Consider the following 27,609-nt stretch of genomic DNA (forward strand, 5'->3'; position numbering starts at 1 on the left):
AAATAGACTTGATGATTGGTACTTTTAACGAGGCCGGATTAGAAACCACTCAAGTAATATATGGAAAACCAATCATAGTTATGAGCAAAAGTTATGAAAAAGTATTGAATGTGAAAAAGTACGTAGTGTCGTTAGGAAGGGGATTTTCTTTACGATATAATCTTTTAATAATTATAAAGAAAAATTTCTCAATTCCTGTAGTCCAGTTATGTAGTGTAGCTAGTAGACTACAGGTTAGCCAGAGCATGGTTATCCCTAAATATACGAGAAGAAACCTAGATTTTCTTAAAATATATTTATAAAAAATAGGTTGATCATTTATAAATATTTCTGTTAAGATATTTTTTCAAATCTCAAAAGATGCCTCGTTATTTTTACCCTTAATTCTAATAGTTTTTCAAGAGTGTTTAACCTCTTTAAAAGGAGATAAAGTTTAGTAAATGTAAATAATTTTACAGTACGAGTCCAACCTTCCATACTTTACTAATTCCCTTATTTATGTTTACAACTCTGTAGTATTTACAACGAGCTACTAGATTAAACCTATTTTAAACAGCCAGTAATCTATTGAAAAACTTACACTTTTATCCTGGAAATTACTGAAATATCCGAAGTTAGTAAAATTATTTGTTTTCATTACTTTAAATAGTTGATGTTGTATGTATGAACATGGTGATTAAACAGATTTTTAGTACTTAAGATATTTATATTTTAAAATGAAATAATACAAAAATTATGAAATTTACAGAACAGTAGATCTATAAAAAATATCCAGTTATATAAATATTATTTACAATTATTTTTGCAAGAGGTTAACTTCCCATGCGAGACCGTTTATATTCCAGCCAACTCTGTAACAAAAACACGTTTAGGGAGGAGAGAATAATTCACGGTAGCACTTTCATTATTGCTTGTATATAAATATTTTCCTCTATTAGTTAACGTCTCTAAATAATATTTTAGAGATAGGTTTATAAGGAACACGAAAGAAAATATATTTTAGTAACGTACGTTTAGTATTTTTTCGTAAATGATTATAAGAATATTTAAGCAATAACACAAAATATCAGCTTACATAAGATTTTCTGTTCTCTTCAAAGGATTTTAAGCCAGTTTTAATTATTTATTTTATATTTTCATGTACATTCATTGGATAAACGTTCTATTGCAGTTAGTATAGCATGATTCGTAAATTCTGAGATGTAGTGATTACTGTTAGGGCACGTTTAAATTCGGTTTAAAAATTTTCATTTTGTGTATATGGTATGAAGAATACGACACGTTCCCCTAAAGCCTTAAATAATCACAATAAAGCATAATAGTGCCAATTGAATTATGATTTACTGTAATAGCATAACCAATCTTGAACATTGGTTATGACATTAAAATACACAAGAATTAAACAAAAAAATTGTATCATTAGGTTAGTAACGAAAATTTACGCCTATGGATTGCTTTCAAGCATATCAACTTTATTGAAGAAAAGGTTTTCATATTATATGACAGCAAGTGGACCTTCCACGAGATACCATCAGACAGAGCCGACCCATCTATCACAACAACGTTAGTGTTTACACAGTACGGTCATGTGATGGCGGCAGAGTTAGGTAAATCAGGCCATTTGTATTCAGTACAGCTTGAGTTTGTTACTGTCCTCCTACCATGCTGTCAGACAACGAGATAAAGAGACTAAAGGTTGCTACTGAGTCATAAAGTTGGTTTTTATATAAATGATACTTATTTAATTTCCATTTTTGTGTATTACGATTATTTGTCTCTAGTGTAGGTTAAGTTAAGTTAAGAAAAATACGATCTGAGAAAAATATATAAAACATATTTTATGCAACTTTATCTTTAATGATAAGACATTATATTGAACCTACACTAAAAGCGTTCTACTTATCATTTGTAGTGTCTAGTATTTTTTAAATCTTTATAGATGTAATTTGTTTTTACTCATAACAATATTTCCATTTTGTTTAGCAAGAAAAATACTCGGAAATAACCTACAATATATGTTGTCTTATTTATAGTTTAACGACGTTGCAGTGAACAATTACACTTATTATAACTAAGAATATATTGTTCAGTTATCAATTTTATTCCAATACAAATATGAAAATAAAATGACATTCTAGTTTCAATTATGTAATATATGCTGGTTCACTGAGAAACAGTTAAGTTAAGTGCCAAATTTAAGATAAACTTACGTTACAAGTAGTTTACAAGTAAAGGAAGAAGTAAGCGTGTTGTAAAAAAATAAATATAACATTTTGTAATAAAAAAAAATGTTTTACCAATTTTTAAATACCAATACAGAGACAAGGTGTTAATCTAAAAAGGGCATTTGATAGTAATATGCGATAATAATGGATTTCCAGACAAAATAGCTTTTCTTATTTTCAAATATTATTATTAATGATAAGAGTTTTCTCATTTCACATGAAAAACTCATGAAACGTAACACAGTTTTTATTTTACTTTAATAATTATGTTTGATTTTTTTTCAAGAAGTTCTTGGAAAATATTGTTTTTTCTCTTTTTTTTGACGACTGTAAGACAGGGCCTTATGGCCTTATATTCGCCCTTTTGTATGTATGATACAAATAAAGTAATTTCAATTTGAATTTCAACGATCCAGAATAGTAGTAAAACACAAGTTTAATTAAATCATTTTTGTTAATTTATAAAAATGCAGCTAATGTTCTAATAAAAAATAAATCATAAATACATTTAAAACAAAATAATAAAATATTTGCTTAAAATATTAATAAAAGAGTTTCACAATGTGCCAGTCTCTAGTTCATCGTACGACATCACATTTGAAATAAATGTACATTACCTTCTAAGTTCTCTTAGCTTTACTTTTTAATTTGATAATAAAATATGATAAAACTACTATCGTAGTGATATCCACTGGGTTTTTTTTTTAAAAATTTTGTTAGTAAGCTCGAGATGAAGTCAAAATAAATTAAAATTAGGCTCCTGCATAATTTAAGGGATATTTTCATTTGAAATAAACTTAATTTTATATATAACTCTTTTTATTTATTTTTAATTTTAAATCATAAACAACTATGAATAGTGAATGTTTATTGATTAAATCTGGAGCAGAAATAAAAAGCCTTGTTTTATGAAACCAAAAAATAATTTTTTTGCTATAAATAAAAACTACTCTATGCGTAAGTGTAACGAACTAAATAGGTACTCGGCATCTATAGAAAAAGACATACTCGTTTCATTTCATAAAAATATGATAAACTATTTTGAAAAGTGTCATTCGTAAATTCATTATCAATTAGTTGCATCAAGAACATGGCCTATGAATCATGAGAAGAGTTTTTTTCAAACAATTTATGTTTTTTTACCAAAACATGAAAGATTAGGAAGAAATGTGTTTCAAATATAAATAAAAGAATATCAGAAACAAACTACTCGTTGATGTCAAACATAAGACACATAAAATAAAATTTAATATGTGAGAGTTCCCAAGCTAATACTGAAGATTTGTATTGTGCCATTTGTGTGTGAAAGTAAAATTTAATAATTGTAAGCAACCATATAATTATCTTAACCTAATCCTTGATACAGTTATAAGCTGTGTTTAATATATAGAATGTACAATATTCACTTTATTTTATCTGTTTTCCCTATGGTTATAAAATTAAAAGTTTATATTCTCGTACATATTTTCTCCAGAGAAATCCAGATTTCCAATACACTGAAACACCAGATGGAAAAAATCCGGCAAATCCGATTGCACGCGCAAACATGAATATTGAAGAGAATGCCAATAGAAATATCCTCTTTTGTTTGTTACTAACGGCAAAGTGATTTTCCTTCTGAAACAGGAAATCGTAATCAATAAAAACTCGGGTAAACAGGTATGGCCGTTATTTTATTAACTTACATTACTTGAAATATATAATCACCAAGTGTAAATATCAAATTAGGTATTTAAAATATACACAAACATATCTGTTTATTTTACCAGGATTATTAAGTAGGATTAAAGTACGTCACGTTGGAAATAAAATCAAGTGATAATTGGTTAAATATATTTATGGAGGAAAAACGGTAAATTCTTGAAAAATTAATTATTAGGTATGTAACATAGAACATATGATGTAAAGTACACATGACTAAACTATACTACTATCAAGCTATAAGGTACTACATGCCTCCTTGACGTTTTTATCACGCTCGAAGTCTCACAACGTAAACCATTTCATCCCTTGCATTGTGTGAATTACAATATAACAGATGTGTAATCAGCTCGAAAATATTTTTTATGAGTTTTTACGGTAATTTTAAAACTATATGATTTATGCAATTTAACATTTGTTTTCATCGAATATTATGTATGGCTAACTGACTACAACACTCCTCATCTTTTTAAGTGTTGTCATTCTTAAAACTATTAGTGCTCAATCTTCCCTCTCAATCATTTTCTTCATCTGTTTTCTTATTTGTTCAACTATCGTTAATAATTTATTTATAACGGCTAGTATTCCTTTTATTTCTTTTCATTCGTTTCTACTTACTTTTGCGCCTAATTTTTCTGAATCTGTCATTTATCTCTCATATCCAGTCTGTTATACATATTTTATAATTCACCCCTCTCAGTTATGTATATGGAATAAAGAATATCTCTGTCTAAGAAAATTTCAAGTTACAGTGGCCCGAAAGCGCTTATACTTTAATATTTCTGGAGACACAAATAAAAAATAGTATCACTCATGAGTCTTTTCAACCATCCTAAAAACTATAGCTGCTTGGAAATATATAAGCATATATTAGCGACCAAAAGTGATGGTAATATTTCTCTCGTATTAAGAAGCATTTGTAATTTGCATTATTTAATGTCTTCTTGTTAGTATTTTAATCACACAAAAACGAACATATCTTTTTTTCATGTTGATATTCATAAGTCACAACGCTAGCCATAATAACGGGTAGATAAATGTTTACTAATAATACACTCCCTAGTAACATAATTATTGTGTAACACTGCAAAATCGTGACAGTTGTGCTGTGGCCAGTAAAACAATTTTTACTGTTGGTTCCACCAATCAATTTGAAACCCACTATAAGACGCATTATATGTGATACATATATTAACAATAAATTACACAATATTTCAAAGTTAGTAATGAACTGGTTCATAACCCATGTTAATTTATTATGCTTAATAATTAGAGAAATTTCTTTTATATCAACGGTTGTTTATAATCGTAATAATATGCATATACTACAGCTTCACAGAAGATATTTCAATAATGTTTTATAATCTCAGTTTGTTCTTAATTACATTAGCAGTGGAAAATATTTTTTAAGGTACGGTACTGTACATTTAATAATGTTGTAAGAAAATAACCTGTGTAGTTAATTATAATCATTAATGAAGTACAGTATTTATCTTAAGGTCAGTTCTTATTCTCTACGCGTATTCAAATGTTTTAGCTGTACAGCATTATTTGTAATAAATTAGTATTAACAATAGTTTGATAATATTTAATGGAAAGTAACAATAAATAACTCATAAAATCTTACAATATTTAAGTAAAGTACGCAATATTTTTTCTATTTAACCTAATAACCAAATAAATTTAGTCTTTAAATTACACGAAGTTCGTCCTACTGACTGCACAATATATTTAAATCGTACTTAGTAAAAAAAAGAATATATATATATATATGCATCGAAAGCAACATTACAACTACGTAAAATTAATCCCAGACAAAAAGTTATGTATATACACTTATAATACATATATATCTAAATAATCGATTTGGCTTCTTGCACTTAGCTTGTCAATTGGTCAAACTAACTTTTAGTATTTTCTTCAACAAAATTTAAAATTATAAATTATCTACATATTTTTCATATGGTGTAGCTTTTAACAACACTGTTTTTTTTACTAAAACTATTATCTAAGTATTCAGGCTCGTATCACAACGAAACGCTTTTAAAAGTTTTTCATTTGAAATATTTTAGAGCAGCCTACTGTCAACTGCTGTTGTTAAACCGATATTATCTGTAATACAATTCGGCACAATACGTAAGGTATTTTGATGCTTTGAATACTTTTGATGCTTTAAAAAACTAGGTGCACCGGAAAATGCAATTGATAGTCTTGTCACCGGCCAAGTGAACCTAAAAACTAAGAGTAGTTGGCATTCATAAGAGATAAAAATCACAAAATATTGTAGTTAAAATTTTGAGCAGTTTAAATTATGTATTTAAAACTCATTATTGATTAGTTAAGATCTTGGCTATATAAGCTATTGAATCCTCTTTGATATAGAAAGATTCTGACACAAGTTAATCTCAAAGTCTTAAAATGTCTTAAAGTGTAATTAAAAAACTATAGACTGAAATAGATATTTATATAAAGCATTCTGCACTATTTAATAAACAGGCTTATATAGTACAAAACTGATGAATTAATTGATAAATTTTCGGATGCGGAAAATCCTTTTAGTTTGTCATGCCTTATCGTAAACTTGTCTTAGATCACAGTCTGTGGTTATATAGTCTTTTGTCCAAGTCGATATTAATTAAATTTTATCTAAAAATTATGTGAACATTTACATAGGTCTTACTGAAAAACTTAATAAAGTGAGATGTTTTATTTACATTTCTCTATACATGGTTAACGAACTTGAAAAAACGGTATATTAATATCAACGGAGTAGATAGTAGGTGCGATTCTAATCTTTTCAATTAAAACAATCTACAGATTCATAGAAATTATTTTTTGATTTTCTTGCTTTAAACATGTATGTTAAAATTGTGCATTAATGCAATATATAACATAGCTTTAAGCGTAATATTAGTTATGGCATAATAGTTCAATTTTAATTTATCGAACATTTCTAGTATTATTTGATGCAAATGCAACGCAACACAACCAAAGCTACGAGTATATCTGAATGTGCAGTCTGGATTCAATTGCGCAATAGATTATATTGTTCTCTTTGATGCTCAGAAGTGAAATGAATGCACGCGCTTCCACTATCCACGCAGATTTATCGTTGTAGATTGTTCATTTTGTATGCATTAATCACATCTTTATTAATTTAAATGATTATTAATAAAGGACGAATATTATTTTTAATAAAATGTTTGTTGCCATACGAAATTTGTATATTTTTTAGGTATAAACTTTGTAATTCCGTTGAGGGACGTTCAAAGAAATAACAAAATCAAATTAATTGTTGTATCTGCTTTTTGGCGCGTGGGGATAGTACACATACTCAAATTTGTCACCTACGTTCGTGAATAAAATTTAAAAGCTAACATTTTATCATGGAAATAATCAATGCGAGAAAAATAATGATTTTTTATTAAAAACAATGAAATGGTGGTTAATTGTTCGTTAATTGTTAAACAGTAATGGGTTCGTTATGGCACCTATATTCTAATAAGCTTCACTACGTAGTTCGTGATATAGGAGAGTATGTGGTTGGAAACATAATACTGTAAATTCTATGCATGGAAATTCTCAAATACGAGTACTTCTTCAATCTGTTTAGTATTTTTACTAAATAAAACTATTTAGTAAAAATAGTTTTAGGATTTTCACTTTTTTAATACTGTTGAAGTTTACGGATGAAATATACCTCATTCTTCTTGTTTATCATAAATTAGGGAGCAGTATTCGAGAATTAATTAATGATATTTTAAGAATTTTTCGTGGATGTTTATGTTTTTCTCAAGTGCACTTTCAAATACTGCTGTTTTTTTTCTGCTCAGAGGAAATAGACAAACCAAGATAATACTATCATAGCATCATATACAATTCACTTAGCTAGCAGCTGCTGACACTAAATTTAATTAGCATATACCAAGAGTAATACTGTATCATTTACTACATTAGAAAATTAAAATTAAATTATTATATAACTATGGGCGTAAATATATACATGAATATTTTAGAATATAAGTACATTTTTCAAAACATAGGTAAATTAATAATTTAATTTCTAAAAGCCAGTCCGCGAAAGTAAGAATAGTACAGCAAAATAGTTCTTTATCTGGAACTTGACTACGATAACTGGTTAAAATAGAGGTAGAACATTTTGACAAATAGTATCTCTAGCCTTGTGATTGGATAGTCGGAGGTCAGGCAAGGGTATCGATGATGAGTTAACTTAGGTTTGGAGGTGTTATATAAACTCTGATTCGCGGACTTTGCGGCATTTTTCAGAGTTTCACGAATTTCGGATATCCTCAAATGTGGATTTGATCTTTTTCTGTCCTATTTAATTACTTTCATTGGCGTGTCGCTGTAATTTTAATTTAAGTATCATTACCATCAATTCGCTGAATAGGTAAAAACGTGCTGTAATGTCATACTTCTAGTTGTTTTACGCCTATTGTTATAGAATTTTTCAGTAGATTTTCAATATTTAGTATTCAAGATGTAGGTTAAGATTAGAATGATATCAAAATGTATTTATTTATTATTATACACCTGAGAAATTATCTGGCTTTTTTAATGGACCTACTAAAAATATTACCATTTCAGATGCTATTGCACGGGCCATAGTAAAGGTAGGTTTAACGCTGTTATCATGACACATTACACTGCATTTGTGCTAATAAGGAAAGCCTGAGCTAACCGTTGTATAAGCCTATACTGTGGGTCTGGTGCATTGCCGTACATAGCTTAAACTACAGTACAAATTTGATTATGTATTTGTATAAACATTGATTATATATTACACATTTTAATATATTTTTAAGAATTCAACAGACATTACTGAGTACAATCTAGTTATGCTTTTTCCACATTCAATTGAGAACAAGAGGGTCACTTTAGATGTTTAGAAGGTAATACCCAACACGTATTACCTTCAAAATTAAAATAAGCATTCAATAAAAATATCTTTATCCAATATTAGATTTAATCACGAATTCCTTACTGGACCACTTTGTCTTGTAATGATTTCTCAAGAAAGGATTTATAAAATGTAATAAATTAAATTAAAGTCTTGGCCCAAAATTAAAATCGACCTTAAAATTTAAACTTTTATATTATATTAAAATTTTTAAGTTAATTCAAAATAAAATGTTCTTATTCCCCATTATAAGCGAAGATAAATAAAACTGAATTAGGACTTCACTGAAATCCTCTTCGTGCCAAGTGTATCACTTCCTGTTACAGTTGGCACAGATTCTCAAGTAAAAACTGTAAATAAAATATATTCATTCAAAAATAATTACTAAAATCTTGAAATCTTTATGTATTAAAATCGTTCTAGCTGTTGAAAAAGAAATTTATATGGCAAACAAGTCTTAACTAAAATTAAAATTGAAACCTTTATTTAAAGTAATTTATCTTTTACTTGTTCTATCTTGCAATCTTGCATTAATAATTTAGTATGCTCCATTTTTTCTTAATTCAGTTGTATATATATGACACAATATTCCTTGTACAAGAGAGCTAACGTCAGTTGATAACAAACCACCCATACAAAAATCGTAATTTGAGTATAACATTTCTACTTACGCAAAATCCCACGCAGAATGGTTTTGGAGAAAAGAACGGGTACACCACAGAACATATGTCGAACGTGTAACGTGCTCTCTCTCTCTCTCTCTCTCTCTCTCTCTCTCTCTCTCTCTCTATATATATATATATATATATATATATATATATATATATATATATATATATATATGCAAAAAGGACAGTTAAGTCAAATAAAAAAGAAAATACAAATCAAAATATAGAACACAAGCATTAAGCTATTGAATACGAATATCCACCCGACTGTCCAGGCAGCACGTTGAGCACTTCGCTTGAGAAAGCTCATTGCGCTGTTTATCAAGAAAATAGCCTCGGATTTTATGGGAAAATTATTTAAATTATTAATAATATTTTATTTGTTTACTTAAATAATATATTATTTATATATATATATATATATATATATATATATATATATATATATATATATATATATATATATATATGATTTAATGATGTAAAAAAAGTTATTGGACTCATTGTCTTATGTCACTTATTATACTAGCAGCTTTTTCATGTGTCCGCTTGAAACAGGAAATCTCTGTGCTTAACAGTTTATGGTTCTTTATAATTAAAGATAACAGGAATAAATTAAAATAACACGCTCTTTCAGTTCTTTTATGGACGCGGCGAGATCCCGCAAAGATTGGGGATATTAAAAAACCCTGTGGTGGGTTTTCAGCCTCTTTTTTTTACATATGTATCACATTTAAACCCGATATTTGTTGTTGTTGGCTGCACTGAAATGACTCCAGTGATTACCAAAAGGCTTTCTGTCAGTATTAGTCACAACTCAATAGTTGGTCCTTAGTAATCCGGTAAACAGAAGGTGGAGAATAAACTAATCATGTTCATATAAAATTGCATTTGATTTACCATTTTAGGGAAACGTTTAATTCTGGTTATTATGTTTATAAATAACTAAGTATACATGGAAAATGGAATGATACTTCTTAGATTTCTTTTCTGTTTTAAAGCTTGAAGTTTGACATTACGCTCTTATTTTAAACTATCAATTACACTTCCGGAAAAGTACAAAATTAACAAGAGCCTATTAAGGACTTCATTATTTTTTAATGCTTGTACAGTACACTTAATCATTTGGACTGGAATAACATGCGATGTTTAAGAACGTATTTGTTACAGCTGGGGAGAACGAAATGCACTGCACCAACATCGAGTACTTCTCCAAGGAAGAGTATAGTCCAGACCCGAATGACTCCACCATGGCTATACCTTGTAAGTGGATATGATATGTTTTGTTGTCATGTGCAGGTTTATTTTTTGAAAGCTGATTACTTTTATCACAAAACTTGTGTGTTTGTTTTGATCTGGGAAAATATGTTTTAAGAATTTAATTAAAAAAATACTAGTTTAGTAAATTAAATGTATTAAAATATATGAGATAGTAGGGAATCAGATTTTGGTTATTGGAATGGACTGGATAGAGTGTTTTATGCTTGAGTATATACAAAGTTTAGTAACAAACCTTCAAAAGTTTAGTAACATATCTTCACCATAAGAATTAAAAATCTAACAATGGAGGTAATACGTATAGTAGAATCATTATTAAACAACAGCTTTTTTAAAACAACCCTAAAGTTTTTTTTAATACTCTATTATCTGTCAGTATATTATGACTTGAGGTACAACATTATACTTAAATTTTGTTATAAATGATCATCATTGTAATATTCTGTATTTTAATTGTTGAACCATTTTATTCCTAAACCAAAACGATAAAACATTTATTGCATTATGTAAACTTATGATGCAGATAAGTAAGTTATAACATTCAGGCAGACTAAAACAAAACATTGAAACATAAAGGAAAGAAACTGTCCAATATTTAAAAGATTGAGACCCTTACTCTCTACAGAGATTGTTAGGCCAACTAACTAGAAGGATCGATGCCCAAGATCAAAGCTCTGAAGTACACCATTAGTCTCTTGAGCTTGAATTTCATAAAATTCTGCTTCTTCCTGAGTTAATATTTCATTCTCCTGCATCTTTAAGTGCATTTTCCACCAATATACAATAGATTATAGTTTTATTGATGTATTTTTTAATTCCCAATATGTTTGGATTTCTATTTCGTTTTACCGTTGAAAATCTCTTCATCATATGACAAAGTTATTAACCTATCAGAAGATATGAGAACTACGTACAGTAACTGTGTGAAGTGTGTTTCAGCGAGACTTCTGTATTTTACGTTTTCCTTGGACACTAATTTCCAATTTTTATTAATTAATTATTAATAAAAAATATGCAACTTACTCGAGACTTTTGACAGAGTATAACCTTGTACAAAGTACCTTGGAACGGAAAAATTTAAATTGACAAGAATAACTACTGGAAATTAACTATGGATTTTTATAATTCATTATTGTGATTAATTAATGAGTTATTTTGAATCTATATATACTTTTTTCAATTATAATACTCTCACTAATGAGGTTAACCTCATCAATGATGATTAAATACACAAATTTTTATGAAAACAATAATCTTTACAACACAAATCCCAAAAAATGCATTGAAAATATAAGAACGGAAATACCATGTAATACGGCAAAGCCACATATCATGTTGAAAGGTTTGTTGGTATAAAAAGTTTCCCAATAGAGTATTTTATAAAAGGCCTTGTTGTGGATTAGAGTTATTCATTATTTTCATAGTTTATTATACATGTAGCAAAAATATACAGGCAATGTAACCTATATAACATTCATTGATTTTAATTTTAAATAACTATCTATTAATAGTATTTCAGGTCAACAGTATCTTTGTTTATTTCAAAAAAATGAAAAAAAAAAAAGAAATTACACAGTAACGACTTACCTCCGCCAGAAGGAACGGCTGATTGGTGCAAAGGTAAATGGATAACGGAACGTCAGAACGAAACGTGATTTCTTCGGAAGTTGATGTAATTTAGATGTCAAGACGGCATGACTGTGATTTTATTAGATGGCGTATCTTATGTAGTAGGTTTACGTACTGATTTTTCATACTTTATTTAGTTTTTTTTTGGTAAATTTATCATGGGAAATTAGAGCATTTATAACATTGAAAAAAAGAACATATTCTTTTACAAATTATTTATAACCAAAGCTGAAATGATAAACGTTTCTTCGCTGGTTATGTTATGTTTAGGCAGTATGAGGTTTCTTCGCACGTTATGTTATGTTTAGGCAGTATGAGGTTTCTTCGTAGGTTAGGGTATGATTAGGCAGTATGAGGTGTCTTCGCAGGTTATGTCATGTTTAGGCAGTATGAGGTTTCTTCGCAGGTCATGTTATGTTTAGGCAGTATGAGGTTTCTTCGTAGGTTAGGGTATGATTAGGCAGTATGAGGTGTCTTCGCAGGTTATGTCATGTTTAGGCAGTATGAGGTTTCTTCGCAGGTCATGTTATGTTTAGGCAGTATGAGGTTTCTTCGTAGGTTAGGGTATGATTAGGCAGTATGAGGTGTCTTCGCAGGTTATGTCATGTTTAGGCAGTATGAGGTTTCTTCGCAGGTCATGTTATGTTTAGGCAGTATGAGGTTTCTTCGCAGGTTCTGTTATGTTTAGGCAGTATGAGGTATTTTATATTTAAAAATTGTATGTAAGAAGTGAGATGGTAACTACAAAATATAATAGGCTAAAACACATTAGAAACAATTTTTATCTATCAACAGTAGTTGTTTACTTCACCAAAGCCTCCTAAAACGTAAGAGGATTTCAATGGTTATATTTGATAAGAAATCACATTAAGAAAACTTACTTAAGAAGCAATTCCTTAGACAAAACATTGTGAAAAAATTAGCACTGTATAATTCACAACAATAGTAGTTTTTAAGAAGACTCTTAAAGGACTGCTGGTGAAGCTTCGTTCAATACTTTGCATGAACCCATAAAGTTACCTTATTTGTTATTCAATATGACTGGAAGAGGTATAGAATAGAAATTAATACTTTCTTAAGTTGACTTTGCGAGATACATTTTTAAATTTTTAACCAGTTATGAGTCATAATGATTGAAAATTGATCAATCATGGATATTTATAATTCCAACGTGGTTTAAAATATAAATAATGTATCTCGCAACTCAAATGCGGATAATATTTGTATTTAATTTGACACCTCTCCTACTGGAATTGAAAATAAAGTCAATATGGGTTCAGACCAAGCGATAGGTGGTGAGTTTTTGCCCCGTGGCCAATCGTTTGAGCAGCCTGTAGTGACAGCCGTTGGCTCTGCTAGCTATGGAAGGATACTATTTTTCTATACAAGGAATAATAGAAGGATTTTTGTTTTCTATACAAATCTTTTTGTTCATAACTCGTAGAAATATATCGTAGAAATATCTCAACATTATAACCATATTAAGCAGTGTTTTACTGGGTGTGAACCAGATAACGTTAATAATAGGTCTTTGCTTTTATTGTTGGAATAAACTTTATTAATTCATTTATGAACTGATAAGTTTCATTGTTTACTTTTTTAATTCATACCCACTAAAATAAAATTGGAGAGGTCTGTTCTCAGCCACACTAGAGTAACTAGAAATAAATAGAGGGATGTGAATCTTGACACTTGGTGGCGGTCGATCAGTGGATGAGTCATCACCGTATGCACTCCACTGACGGCTACTCTCCGCATTTAACTACCCACAGGTAACTGAGTGCACAATCCTGGGTTTAATACATCGGCGACTCCAACTGGGGAACCATCCCAACATAGTCACAAACGTAAATTCTTACCAAGGTAGTTTATTAAATTAATTTCCAATTACATTTCTACTTAGTATACTAATCTGTTCACAAATCAGGTAGTTTAAAGGACCTTCTCTGCCCTTTTTCGCCATTCCAGACTGTATCCCAATTTGCTCAAACTCACATAGAAAATCATGTTAATTGACAAAAAATGAAATATTTTTCTAAGGTAATGATCATAACAGCTAAAAAGATACACATTAGCAACATATTACGTCTCCTTCCTCTATGTGATTTTTCCAAGAGAGTAGTTGTCTGAAGCTCTTATGAACACCGGTAGGTTTCCCACGTATGTACTGAGGTAAAATGTAAAATTATTACTGGGTGTGAACCAGATAACGTTAATAATAGGTCTTTGCTTTTATTGTTGGAATAAACTTTATTAATTCATTTATGAACTGATAAGTTTCATTGTTTACTTTTTTAATTCATACCCACTAAAATAAAATTGGAGAGGTCTGTTCTCAGCCACACTAGAGTAACTAGAAATAAATAGAGGGATGTGAATCTTGACACTTGGGTGGCGGTCGATCAGTGGATGAGTCATCACCGTATGCACTCCACTGACGGCTACTCTCCGCATTTAACTACCCACAGGTAACTGAGTGCACAATCCTGGGTTTAATACATCGGCGACTCCAACTGGGGAACCATCCCAACATAGTCACAAACGTAAATTCTTACCAAGGTAGTTTATTAGTATACTAATCTGTTCACAAATCAGGTAGTTTAAAGGACCTTCTCTGCCCTTTTTCGCCATTCCAGACTGTATCCCAATTTGCTCAAACTCACATAGAAAATCATGTTAATTGACAAAAAATGAAATATTTTTCTAAGGTAATGATCATAACAGCTAAAAAGATACACATTAGCAACATATTACGTCTCCTTCCTCTATGTGATTTTCCAAGAGAGTAGTTGTCTGAAGCTCTTATGAACACCGGTAGGTTTCCCACGTATGTACTGAGGTAAAATGTAAAATTATTTGAACAATTTCGATCTCAGCTCTCATAAGCCGTCTCATTACTCCATGATGGATTCCCCGATGCCTCCAAAAGAGACTTTACTCGATCTTCCACTAGGAGCAACTATATATTCCCTAGCATATGTGAGGATAAATATGTACATTTGAAGATAACTTAACCTTGGCAGCTTAATCCGTTCGTTTGTCCATGTAATGTTTTAACGAATTTTGAGAGGAATATGATTTTACTTTCAGAAACTCATGCGTAACAAAATTTCAGTCTCCAGACTGTCTCATTGCTAAAATACGAATTCTCCGTTTCATCTAACAGGACCGTCTCTTGGACCATTAATATGAACAACGATTTGTTCTGTAGTACCTGTATGGTTAGTATGGTAGTTAGAGGAAAACTGGTCGGCGTTTATTGCTTATTGTTTTACAGTTAGTGTGCATGGAATAGACATGGCTGCTGTGCTTCCTGACTTAGGCGTTTCACAACACTCTAGTATGTTTTGTTTACTTTAAGTTGGGTTGTAGTCATGCATTAGTTTAGTCATTTACCTGAAGAAGAGATCAGATTACAGATCTCAAAACAGCGTTACTGAACATATTGTATCACTGAACGATGAAAAATGTCCGGAAAAATTCTGTTTCCTTCATTAGTACTCATAACAACTATAATTATTATTGTGAGTCGTGGTGCCTAAGTCCACGTAGTTCTTGCCACGTTCACTATGTTCGCAGGGAAACGACTTTATGTGAAACATAAATTTATAAATCAAAAATAGTTTTATTATTTTGGATGAAATTTAATTTTATTACATGTCTACGTATCTCATAACATTCTGAAAATAAAATGAATAAGTGTAATTTTATAATAAACATTAATAGAGTTAAACAAAATGAGTTATTACACTCTAATTAATATAATTAGAGAAAGTTAAAATTAAATTAAAGCAAAAAATAAAGTTGTGTTCTATATGTACGATTTGTAATTAAAATAAATAAATATACTGAAGTATGATAATGATTTCTTCAGTAACTTAACAAGCTCTATCTTTACAAAATTATATAATTATTAAACACACAAAATGTACATACTACTACAATAGTAAATAATAACTTACAATCTACTGGTAGTTCATTGTTAAAGAGTTTTTTCGAGTATGTAGTTGTAATAATTTATTTAAATATAATGAATTTCGATAAAAAATGGTTTAGTAATAGTTTCTTAAAGGTTTGTGAAAATACTTTTTGTTTTTACTTGATACTGGCAATTGTTGTTCGTCTACAAAATTTAGAGTGTGTTAAAAATTCTTTCTGTAACTACGTACACCTGAAGAGTTTCAAATAAAGTTACGTTACCTTCCAGATATAGTCCCAAATCAGGACTCCGATACACCAAAGTATGGAGATTGGGATTATTAATATGATGATAGAAATAAATTAAAGAATTTGGTATTCTAGTCAGCCAAAACACAACCCCACCACCCGTTTATTATTGAATATGAATCTAAGATGATTCGAAATTCCTGTTTACGTTCTTTTTTGGTAACCAATGTTGAATGTTCAATCTTTCTAACGACATATTAAATTCATAATTTTTAAGCAGCCACTGTAAAATATTAAAAATGGTTTGATATTTTTAATTTCTTAAGTACATTTTTAAAAATTCAGCGACTAAAACGTATTTTTTTACTATGTAAATAAACTTATAGGATTCACTTTAAAACTACTCCTTTATTATTGAAACTTGAATAAGTCAACTTTCTTAATGTTGACACTGTTAAAACCTTGTCCTCCACAAATACAATTCTAAAAACAAAATTTGTCTGTGTGATTAAAAAAATTCACATGTAAGTCAAAACAACAAAAGAAAATTTATTGTGAAATTCTCTTTATGACATATAATTGAGTCATAAATTGTTCTAGGTTATATAAATAATAAATTAATTTTTACCTAATTTTGATGCGTGGTTTACTTTCACCTCGTTCTTTACATTTTCAAACAAATGTGATAAACATTGAAATGAATGAACTTTATTGTAACTGACAAGATCTTTCTGTGCTATATATTAAAGTTGAATTATTTATATTTCGCGAGGAACTAACCTCAAGAACATTTTATTTACTATTGATCATATGCTATAAAAAGGTGATAGACTAAAATTATAAAAGTCGCTTCCTTTACGCAGCGAAAAGCAAGGCAGAGTAAATAGTATTATCCCTGATTTAAAGCTCCAGGGAACCTAATGGCACCTTTGAGAGCTATCGTCAAACGGCAATGATTACATTTGAATTGCATTACTTACTTTTATTTATTTACATAAACAATCAAAACATTTTGCATCCACCCATATATTGTATACCTAAAAAACAAAAAGCAGTTATCCAAGAACGCATAAGGAATGCGCTCAATTCTTTAAACACTAGAAAATGGTTTAATACGTGACTGAGGTCGCATAGATCGTACCTTTAGTATACTAAGACGATTATTTTTTTTACCACTCAGGACAAGTATATGATGAAATTCCTTGTTGCACTTAGTCTTAAAAAGTACACATATATCATAAAAATACACATGTATATATAAACTAATCATATTGATTGTTGAAATTATGTAAAACGTCGAAAGCGTGTTATATTGAATTTGAATTGTAAACTATTGTGATTTTAAACAAGATCTTCTGCCTCACCAGCCACAAGATTGAAGTGGATTTCCGTTACAGTTCATAAGATTGGTAGACCTATATTGAAACGTCAGTTAACCACCTGGTTCCGTAAAAGCCACAAGCATGTGCCATAACCTTAAGCTCCCGCCTGGTGGAGGAGCTAAGGTCTGGCGCGTGCCGTCTTCTGGCAGCTCCTGTCCTTTGGAAGCTCGCAGGCTCTAGGACCTCCCGGGCTCTAGGAGTCCCTTAATTCTTGCACATCTCGGCCCCTAGGAGCTGCTTTAATTTTTTGTTCAATGTGGGTAGAAATTAATTACACGTATCTTTTGTTCATTACACTCCCGTTCTCTCATTAGATGCGGTGACGAGATCAGCCATTTTCTTCGTGTCCGCAAGTCTTCTGCTTCTGTGTGGAGAGTTCTGTTGTCTCTGTGGCCACCTAGCGCGCCACCGTCGCCTCCTCACCTTCGTTGCAGGAGTTATCTTCATCATATCAGGTACGTGTTTGCCAAACCAGACATGTAACCTACCCGTAAAAGTATACTGGGTTATCCTTGGTATCTTAAAAAGTACGAGAATTAAACAATATTGGATAGTATACAACAATATTGGATGATGGACAAAACAATAGACCAACAATTGGAGAATGCGTAATCTTCACACAGCATACATATTCAAAACAAGAATGTTAGAATGCATATATTGGATCGTTCCTTTAAGTATAAAAATGGATCTTAAGCCATTTTAATCTCTTGCTTTTGTTTGCAGAACTTTTAAAAATGGTTTAGTTTCATTTTGTAATCTAAAAAGATTTCTTTTAAATTTGTATTTAAAAGTCCGTAAATTTGCATCATTAAGTGACTAATATTTGGATAAACGACTGGTGCGTGTCGAGAGCCGAGCCCATCGGCAGATCGAATCGGCTGGCAACTGCACGAACGTTATTGTCTTTTCAGAGAGTACATATACTATTTCCTGGCTCGTAAATCACAAGATACTCATGGTGCTGTCATTTGCACTTTGACGATTAAACATTAAACAGCAGGAAGTTCCCTCAAACCTTTAATCCAATGGAACGCGTTGATAAAATAAACAGTTCATATACTAAAGATATTAGTAATATATTAGGATATTTGATTTCCTGGTTTTACAAACTAAGTTGCCACTAATAAAATTTCTTGTGGTTAATGTTAGTTTACTATGGCCTTAATTATTAACACTGGTATGGAAGTCTCAGTTAAAATGGTTCATTATTGTATTTTAATTTCTCTCTCTCTTAATAATATTTATAGTCAATATACAAACAGTCTATGATATTCGAATAAAATTTTATGTTTGAATAAATATGGTGTTATTTAGTTAAATTCTTTAATGGGCTATACATGTATTATTTTAATGTTAAAAGTATTTAAAGGTATTTGCTCATTATCATTAAAATTTACATTAATTCGGCTACAGTTCTATAAAAAGTAAATAAATACGACTATATTAGTCTTGAAGATTGATCTACAGGCTAAAAATATATTACCAAGACGGAGTGATACATATAATAAATGAATAAATTATTTTATTCCTTCTAAAAACAACAAAGTTAATATGAAAAAATGAACATCTTGGAATTAAATGGCAACTTTTACAAGTATTGTGGCCAGTATAAATATAGCAAAATAAAATACACTATTTGTGTTAGAATCCAGTTTCTTAACGTGTTTCAACAGCCGAGTCGCTCTCTGTGGCATCTGTGTCTTATCACTATCACTCGGCTTATCAACACACTTACATACCTTACTCACTAAATAACAACTGGCTTAAAATATATAACAAAAAAATTATGCTTCTATAGTAACAAGTTAAAATAAAAACCCAGCAAATATACAGTACACTGATTGAAAATAGTTTATATAACGAACATAAGCCTACTCATCTTATTTTTTTTTAATTCAATTTACTGTAAATTAGTGCTAATTTTGAATTTGATGTTAATCATAAAACCAATTACACTCTTTAAAAGACAGTATATGTCTTTAGCTTAAAATTGAAAAAATGTGTATTGTTTGCTAACTTTATTTCGTATGGCAATATATTTAAAAACTTGGGAACAACATAGGAAAAAGAATGTTTAAATGCAGACTTATTCACTTTTTAAATTCGGGAAATTCGATTTTCTATACCTCTGGTCTCATATGTTAGATTAGTAGTTCCCAAATTACCACTTCTGAGATAAAAAGCCCTTAATAAGGTACAGTATATCTTAATACCTTAAAGATAAATAAATTCTGCAAAGGCAATATTTGAAGTCGACAAAAAAGGGGAAAAGAACTATCTCTCCTCTGCTAGTATAACATAATTCTCATAAAATGGTTCTGAACTACTCTTAACTTGCCTATTAAGTACTTATATGTCCCCCCCAGCAAATAATACCGTATTCTATTCTTGAATTAACAAGAGCGAAATATAAAGTTCTTAACAAATTTTGATCGCAAAACTTTTTAAAAAAATAAAACTTTCTGATTGTTGAATTAAGTTTGGTTTTTAAAGTTGTAATGTGATTTTCCCATGTTAATTTCTTGTCAAAAATTACTCGTAAGTATTTAAAATGGTCTTCTTTTTTAATTATCTTACAATTACAGTAAATTTCTCCACAATTTAAAACATGTTACTAGGTCTTGGTCAAAAACAAAATCATTAAAGTTAAAATTTACATACTGTGTTTTTTCATTTTACTTGATTTTATTTAATGTAGACCAATTTTTTTATAATAATAATTTATGTTTGATTTAATTATGATATTATAACATGATTTAGTTTCTTCCATACTTACAATGATGGATGTTATTTTTAATCTACCAACAAAACAATGTCCATCTACCAGTTCTGTATTTCCAAGCGCTTTATTACTTTTACTTGAGTCATTATTGTTTTGATTCATTTGTTAACACTTTAGAATTAGTAATCGATTTTAGTCTGTAAATACTGTAAATACCATGGCTATGAATGTAATGTGGGACTGAGAATGTTATATTTTGTATAATTCCTTGTATGTTATGTCCATTTTATAATGTAATGTATTACAGGAAAATAAAAGTATCAGTGGGTAAAAAAAGTTACAATACTAAGATCTTTGCATTATGAAAGAAACATATTATTCAATATAACACGCTAAATAAAAAGTTGCCAAGATTGGGGTGTATAGAGTTTATACAAGGTATAATGTTACAAGTTACAAGGTACAAGTTTTACAATATAAGGTTTATACAAATAAGACTTTAATTAGTTTAAGACTCATGATTTGTTCATATATTGCCTAATTCCTTCGATATTTCTATAAGCTTTCCATGCTCTGGTTCTATGAAACATTTCTAAACGTTTAATAGCGTTTCATGTTGATGTTTATTAAATTAAAGTAGAGTTAGATTTTGCATGAGATAATCACTTAAAAAAAAAAGATTATGGGCTCTTATAGTGTCGTGTATTAGTAATTCGGAAATGTATTAATCTAGTGGTAATTTTTAAGCTTGAGTGTCCGATGTTTTGCAGGTCTTCTGATGTTGATCGGACTGGTAATGTACATATCAGTATTCAAAGCTGAAGTGGGCAGCAAGCTCAGACCTCGTTCCCAGCTGCAGCCTCCAATGTTCACATTCAGATATGGATACAGGTAAGTAATACGGAATATATGAATTTTATATAATACAATTTATAAAATACAATCAGTCAATAACATACATATATAGTATTTGAATGTACTATAAAATCATTTGTATTTAAAATCTTTAAATTTCAAACTAACCGATTCGGTATTTACAAAAAGAAATATATTTTCGTTGTGTAGTAAAGTGACAAAGGTATTCTGATAAAACATATTTCTTAATTTCTATTTTGATAGCCTTGGAAACCTTCATTATCACTGTTTTAAAACACAGCTAAAAGACGGTTTAATAAATAAAAAAATAGTTTAATGAATAATGCTTTGTTGTTGAAAAAATCTGTTTGTGTTTCACCTAGCGAGTACATTAGTCCTATAAAGTAATTGAGAGTTATCCTCTAGTATATATTTAATATATTGTAAGACTCCACCCATGAACTTAAAAAACTATACATAACTTATGGAGTTCCTCAAGGGTCAGACTTGGACCAATTTTATTTCTATTGAAATCTCATTTTATTCTATCTGGCCAGCAACAAATCTCAAATTTAATTCGTTATAAGTAGTTTTTTAAGGACAATATACAGTTTTAATGAGAATTCACATACATATTTACAATTATTTTAAATAAAAAGCCACTTTTTCCTCAGCTTTCTCCTGTACGTCAGCGGGTTTATGAGTTCAGAGGCAGCAGGAACATGTGCTGTTCTTCTCTATATCTATTGGACACAACGGGACTGGGCGAGCAAACGGCTTGAACTTTACTCCATCAATCACCGCAGGAAATCCAACCCATCTCCTCTGGAGGACCATCAACCACCCGCCTATCCTGGAGGTACACACACGATTATTACAAATTACAGTAAAGGGTATAACTCAAATGTTTTCAAACCGTAAAAATATGAGGAACACTTATTTCAATAAGATTGACAAGGCATGATTATGAAACACTTAAAAAAAACACCACATATTTAATCATTATCCATCTAAATACGTGAATAGATTATTAGTTATGAGTAATTTCCAGATTATTTATGTCATAGCAATAATGGAAATCATTCAAAAGAAAGAACAATGTGGCTTGCGTATTGGTGCCTTGTGAGTAGGGTATACATTACAACCAACAGTAATTGCATTACGCTTTACTATGAATGATCTATTACTAAGTACAATACACGTTAGTTTTGGAATTATACATGACCATGATGATAACAGAGAAATTAATTCAAATGTTTAATTCTGCGGAATAATGAAGTGCTTGTTGTTGTAGCCGTGTACCAGTGCAGAAGACACCCCTACTACCCCCAGCCTGTTATAGACAACAACCACCTGGACGCCGTGTCACCAGGGGGAGCAGCTCGGAGAGTCTACTTGGACAGCGACCGAGGCAGTCCTCAGTTAAGCGTCCATGGGGTCAGTTTTCGATATTGGTTATTTTATATTATGAATAAACATGTGGAAATTAAATTGATAAGGGGAAAACGAGGTAAATAAGTGAATAAGTAAAGGATAAAGATGTAATAACGTTTATAATCTACTCTACTCCAATGTAGTAGACGAAATACAAGTGTTTTTGGTGTTCCTGAAGCTGATTTCCTATTTTTGTTTTATCTGCAAATCTCTACCTGATTATAATGATCATTATCAGTAAAAACCCACTCAAGCACTTAAGATTTTAAACCAATATCCAGTCGTACTAAAGCGACTATTTTATATTCTTAGATGGGAAATTAAAAAAAAAAAAAAGTAAAGAATGTCTTATTTTACCAGGCGAAGTTAGGGCTAACAAGCCCTCTCTAACACTTAACCTGGGGACCAACGGCTTAAAGGTGACTTCCGAACCACCACCAATGGCCGGGCAGGCGGGCCGCTTGCAAACATACAGTTACAGTTAAAATTACATACATTTCTAGTTTTTAACTAAAAAATATTGATATATATATATATATATATATATATATATATATATATATATATACTTTATTATCTATACTAAACCCTTAAATACGGTACAAAGAAACAAAACTCATAATTAAGAGAAGTGGTATTGGATTGTCTATTCTGTTGCTTTTTCTTTAGTTCTGTCACATCACTTTCAGTATTTCAGTACTCTATATTATGAAGCTACTTTATATTATAAGACGATAAGGATGCTCGTAACTCATATGGACATCATAACATGAGGCTTGTTTTTCTATACTTTTAGTTAATAATTTTCTTGTTCATAAAACCCGTAAAACAATTTAAGTTAAATTATTTTGAACATGTACTTAAATTCTAGGAAATATAATACCAATATGTACAGGGCCTACAGAAAATTCGAGTACGGCATTTTATTCGTTGAGTTATTGCAGATAAACAACAAAAATTTACACATAACTACTGTACCTAAAAACTACTTTTAATATTGAAAATGTTCATCATATTGGGGTTGGTCTACAAGGGTTCAAAGAAAATCTTAAAAGAAAGTATAGGTTGATTGGGGGTTAGGCATATAGTTACATTATAAGTCAAAAGGTGTTTTGTGCTTTCATATTTTAATTAAATAACGTATGTCACAGTAGTAAAGAGGTAATTAATTACCTAATTCATGTAACTAAGTCATTTATTATTAAAATTGATGTTAAATACTTCGATATAAATAAGAAGATTTACTGAAAGGTAAATTTTTTGAATTAGCAAATGTTTAAAACTTTGTGACTAACTTCGAGACGGACTGATAGCAGTTATCATGCTCTCTGCGCATTGCTATTGAGTTGGTGCTAGTGCCAACATTGCCAAACCTGTTTGCCCACTGACTCCCGTCTACCATAACTGTCCAAGCACTGTTTGCTGGACTCTGTCGTCGTGGTTGGATTGTTACTGCGCCTTCAATATTGTATCCGCAACAGACTTTCTTTACTGTACTGTTACTGTTGTTTATGGCTTGCAGGAGCTGCTGATCTGATTTAATGTTATTTACAAATACTACTACATTGTTCATCGTTAGTTTAGTTACTGCTGTTTTTATAATTTTAGAATACTTGTTTACATTCTGGCTCGTTTAAAAAAATATGTTATTGATAGTACTTTGTAAAAATGTAATGTTCTAATTAGGTTTGTCGTTATTGTTAACTTTTATTTATTTTATTTAATCATTGATTAAATCATTGTTATTTTGTTATAAATCCTTCTAGGTTATTATGTATTTGAATTTACTATATTGACATATAATAATACATTAATTTTTTTGATATAATACTTTTTTCACGTTAAATGCCTCCTGTTAAAAGATAAGAACTGCAAAATTCTATAGACTGTTTGTATTATCGTGATCAGGATGTTATAGATCTGGCATCTAACTTTTATATCGACATAAGAGCAAATTTTACTACGTTTGGTGAGGACATAGTAAAAACTCTTGTTCCCTACATTGTATTGCTCGTGGGAAAACTAAACGACTTTGCCAAAAACAACAGTGTTTTGTAAGAAGAAGTTAGTTCCTTACGAGTTGATCTTTGTGGTGCTGGAAGCCGATGTGTAAATCTCGATAAGTGCTTCAAAGACAAATCAGTTACTTTCTGTGAATTGGAAGACCAATATGACACTAACATCAACTACTTGACAACTCAACAAGAAGAGTGTAAGGCTGAAAACGAGCGGCTGAAAGAGATGGGTTGTCAACCTTTAGAAGTAGATAACCTATAAAGGAAAAAGAAGACAAAAATCTGCTCTAACAGAAGAAAGGAATTAATATTTTTTTTTAACAACAGTGAAGGTTCTTGAGGCTGATACGATTAAGTGTCTGCGGTCTGAGCTGAGGTGAGCAGAATCAAGAGCGAGGCAGTGACGTTCATCGATTGACGCTGAGGCGACAGCAGTGCAGCCCTTGACTTAACCTGCATTGCTCGAAGCATCTACACTTGTCTCCGCGCCTCCGGAACTTGTACTAGAACCCGGAGTTTGAACAATGGACAATGCTATACGGTTTATTTTCAATCTTGGGCGATTCACTCACGTGTCTAGTTACCGAGAGGCCTTAAATACGCTACCCAAGGAAAAGACATGCAGGATACTTACTAACTGTATGATCCACAGGGTTCTTTCCCTCAATGAACCTCAGTGCCTGAGTGAGGGACTAACATACCGGAAGGAGGTCTCACAGCGAAGCACCCACAATGATCGGGAGCTCCATTTTTCAGAGTGACAAGGGAGATCGGAAGAAGAAGTTTCTCGATTATTAGCCTGACAGTGTACAATTTCCTCCCTGTATTTCTCAAAGAGAAATATTAAAAGGTTTTATCCTTGCAGTTTTTTAAATTAATAATTAAGATTTACGTATGTGGTGATATATTTATTGTTATTTATTTATTCTCTCATATAGTTTCGTTAAACACAATTTAGATTATGGATTGTTGTTGTAGTTGATTTAAATGTAGAATTTCTAATATTTAAACTTGACATGAGTTGCTCTGAAAATCGATGTACCTGAGAAAAGCTCGAATGAATAAAGGAATTTTTATTTATTTAGTTATATGCACATGAAATTAAACCTGTTTTAATAAAATAATGCTAATAATAAACTAATAAAATTATTAGGGTAAATTCAATCTCTTTGAACAGCTGCTTTCCATCTCGGTAGCCCATTTTTATAAGATTTTTATAGGTCCGTTCTTGTATAGTTTCTTGTATCCGTTCAGATATTTTAGGATCTGCTCGATATTCCTGGTAAATTGATGTTGATCTGTTGCAGGGTGTAAGCACTGTCTCGGCCGCATACTACCCCTATCCGTGCCCCTGGGAGGTCTCCTGCGACGTTCCCTGGGACCCCGGTCTCCCGCGAGACATCACGGTCTCCACCACGGCCGACATTAACTGTGACGACATCGGTGACTTTAGTCCGCATCCCGACTTTGTCACTTTTGACATGGATCCCGTCCCACCGCTAGGGACGATCTCACGGACCCGCCAGGATCTGGAGACTCTGAGAAGGACTACGCCCGTCTAGCCCCTGTGGTCCCTGAGAGTCCATTGTCGGAAGACTCACATTACAAAGTCCTTCTTGAACATGGAAGAGGAGTTTTAGTGTGGTGTTAGTATTATTAGTGTTTAAGTCGCATAAGTGTAAAAAACGTTTTAATGAACTGAAGATAACTGAGAGACGAAGGTTCAAAGAAAGAAAATAATTAATGATAAATAATATTGGTACAATTTGCTCACTTATTACTACATAAAAAACCACCTGCTGTAATTTATGTAAACTTTAAAATACATACAACTGTTATCGGGCTCGTCCACAAGGTTAACTACAAAATATTATCATAAGTACTGAAAACTCATCAGTTATTGCTGGTTATTCTAAATAGTTTGTGAATCAATGTGTTCGATAGTTCGTTTTAGGAATTATATATGAGCTTGTTGCAAGAATTATTTAACCACATAACTTGAAATAACTTGCAGCTACAATTGACGTTATCTTTTATTAACCATATCTAAAAACTCATGATAAGATGACTGATTATTTATATGTTAATTGTTACTCTAATAGCTATAGTTAAAATTGACTTAAGTTTGTATTTAATTGTCACCCTTGTTCCCGCACCAGCTTAGACACTCTTAAACATGAAGTGTTACTCTTATGAGATTCTAACAGGTGTTTTACTATATTGCTGTTGTTGGTGATAGGTTTAACTTCAGTGTATAATAATTTTCTCTTTCAACTAAATGAGGAGGGAGAAAATTAAAATTGTAGTTTAACAAACCACATCTTGGGAAATAAACTAATGAAAGTAAAATTATATACAAAATTCCAGTGAAATATTTTTTGTAACCTATTAAATTTCAAAGCTATTTTTAACAGTTTTTTTCATATTTGGAATGAAAAAATACATTATATCACGTGAAAAAACTGTAAAAACAATATAGAAAAAACTTGTTTTAAACTAAATGTTGAAATTTAATCGGCCCAAATTTAAGCAATCCAAACCTTTTTTGCTTGAGGCGTTGAATTATAATTTTCTTTTCATTTGTATCAATGTTCTTAGTTTCTTAGGGG

General features: G+C 30.7%; 1 protein-coding gene across 1 annotated transcript in view; it reads left to right on the forward strand.

Moving 5' to 3' along the window:
• The window catches only part of LOC124354084 (voltage-dependent calcium channel gamma-5 subunit), a 255,010-nt gene extending 227,635 nt beyond the window's left edge, over window positions 1–27,375 (forward strand). Inside the window, exons 3-8 of the mRNA XM_046804288.1 lie at window positions 10,686–10,778; window positions 18,286–18,426; window positions 21,467–21,587; window positions 22,226–22,410; window positions 22,846–22,988; window positions 26,308–27,375. Of these exons, the coding sequence (XP_046660244.1) occupies window positions 10,686–10,778; window positions 18,286–18,426; window positions 21,467–21,587; window positions 22,226–22,410; window positions 22,846–22,988; window positions 26,308–26,562 (938 nt within the window). The 3' untranslated portion in view covers window positions 26,563–27,375. The remainder of the gene's footprint in view (window positions 1–10,685; window positions 10,779–18,285; window positions 18,427–21,466; window positions 21,588–22,225; window positions 22,411–22,845; window positions 22,989–26,307) is intronic.
• The last annotated feature ends 234 nt before the right edge of the window (window positions 27,376–27,609 follow it).

Source organism: Homalodisca vitripennis, chromosome 2 (assembly GCF_021130785.1).
Source record: "Homalodisca vitripennis isolate AUS2020 chromosome 2, UT_GWSS_2.1, whole genome shotgun sequence".
Classification (NCBI taxonomy): Eukaryota; Metazoa; Arthropoda; class Insecta; order Hemiptera; family Cicadellidae; genus Homalodisca; species Homalodisca vitripennis.